Source organism: Coregonus clupeaformis, chromosome 1 (genome assembly GCF_020615455.1).
Source record: "Coregonus clupeaformis isolate EN_2021a chromosome 1, ASM2061545v1, whole genome shotgun sequence".
Lineage (NCBI taxonomy): Eukaryota > Metazoa > Chordata > Actinopteri > Salmoniformes > Salmonidae > Coregonus > Coregonus clupeaformis.
In genome coordinates, this window is record NC_059192.1 from 39,466,169 (window position 1) to 39,467,957 (window position 1,789).

The 1,789-nt window shown below is 46.2% G+C and overlaps 1 protein-coding gene across 1 annotated transcript; it reads right to left on the reverse strand.

Moving 5' to 3' along the window:
• Positions 1-569: 569 nt before the first annotated feature.
• LOC121582791 (BRD4-interacting chromatin-remodeling complex-associated protein-like) lies at positions 570-1,422 on the reverse strand. The gene is made up of 2 exons (XM_041898894.1): positions 746-1,422; positions 570-658 (listed from the first exon to the last, which is right to left on the reverse strand). Exons 1-2 carry the CDS (start codon positions 1,251-1,253, stop codon positions 615-617), a joined length of 552 nt encoding a protein of 183 aa, XP_041754828.1. The 5' UTR covers positions 1,254-1,422; the 3' UTR covers positions 570-614.
• Positions 1,423-1,789: the final 367 nt, after the last annotated feature.

Sequence of the window (1,789 nt, forward strand, 5' to 3'; positions counted from 1 at the left end):
TAACTAATTAAAGTCATGTTTGTTTCACACGCTGCGCCTTGGTCTACTCACTCCTACGACGATCGTGACATTCTGCTTCGAGAGATAATGCAGCCCAAGGAACTGTATTTTCTGATGAAGCCTCTAAGACATGTAATAGTCAACGGAGGTTATCTGAGGATAAACGCTTTTTAACAAACCCGCTTTGGTCCATGTGGACCAATTTGGGTAAGTAAGCCTTGAGACTCGATGACAACATTTTGGAAAACAGTTTAATATCTGTGTTTATCAAAGATAGGGGGCGATAGTGAGAACACTGGGAGTCATCCTTACTTTTTTTTTATAAAAGCTACATTTGTGCTGTATTCACATCTCTCCCAAATGAACCTTTGTGAACGGCTGTATTAATCAGTTCAAGGATTAGTGGACCTAATTGATTCAAACATTTTAAATGCTGTAGACCTCAGGTGGAATACCGTCTCATCCAGGTGATTTGCCTTTATTCATGGCTGTTTTTAACCATATCACTCCTGCCCTATGTGAGTTACAAACTGTGTGTGTGTGTGCGCGCATGTGTGACACACCTCAAACTCCTCCAGCATGAGACCCTGGTGCTTGTTCATCATAGCTTCCTTTCACATCATGACCTCAGTGGCCTCTGCTTCAAACTCCTCATCCACTGCAGAGGGAGATAAGAGAGATTTAAAAGAATGACAACCTTGCCCTGTAGTGTGGGCTGATGACAACCCATTTAACTGTACTGTACCTCTCCATAGCTCCTCCTGTGTAGGTAGCTTGGTCTGGAAGCCATGGTAAGGTAGAAGGCGGTGGGCAGCATCCTCCAGAGAGGTGAAGGGGGACAGGTCTGGGTCCAGGACTCTGGCATGGTCCAGCTCTATCTGTTGGAGGATCCTAACTCTGGGGGCTGCTGGTGGGTCTCTTCTGGCCAATGTGGCTGGTGTGGTTGACTGTGACCTCCTGGGGGCTGTGTCTGGTATCAGTGGAGGAGAGACGCTGTAGGCCCTTACTGTTGACTGTGTACACAGTGTTGAGTTGGGGCATGCCAGGCCTGAACAGCCCCTGGGATGTGCTAGGCCCAGGCTGGATTCTACTGTTATGGAGGGGGGCAGTGGACCCAGTGCCCACCTGTGTGTCCACAACAAAAGAGGGGGTGAACCCTGCACTGAGACCAACCCCCTGTCCCTGCAGCAGACCTGCTTTCTTCCACTCAGGCAAAGGCCCATTGTACATGTCAAAATGCTGGATTGAATCATTTTGAAGAGGATGTGGGTTGGTTAACTGAACCAGGTGAAGAAAGCCCTGCTTTCAGCCTGGGAGTTATCCCCTTGGTGACCCACCTTTTGGGAACCACTGATCTAGGGGATGCATAGTAGGCAACCTATCATAATCCATAGTGACTGAAGTGGAGAGATGCAGGGTAGGAGTATCATTATAGTCCTTGGTCACTATGGAGAAAGGTGAAAAAAGGAGAGGCAGAAAATGTGTGTTATGTGCTTGGAGAGCATAAACACCTGGGTTAGTTCTGTTTGATATCTAAAAGGGCTGATCCATTATTTCCTAACTGTGATGCCAGCTGCTCTTGACCATTGACATCCCATTTACTATTAGGCTTAGGACAGGCAATAGCAGGATAAGAGAGGAGATGAATACCTCCAAGTGTCACCATACTTTACAGGACTATTTGCAAAATAATCTAACTATTTGCAATTTGGGAAATTTGGGAAAACTTCCAACTATTTATATGTCACCTATTACTAAGGGACATATCAAAATGTACAGAACGGTTACC

Bases quoted from the DNA above. Each gene is read 5' to 3' on its own strand.
- LOC121582791 (XM_041898894.1), bottom strand. From the start codon at position 1,253: ATGATTCAATCCAGCATTTTGACATGTACAATGGGCCTTTGCCTGAGT. The intron at 659-745 runs GTACAGTACAGT...CTCCCTCTGCAG, and splicing joins ACAGGAGGAGCTATGGAGAG to TGGATGAGGAGTTTGAAGCA.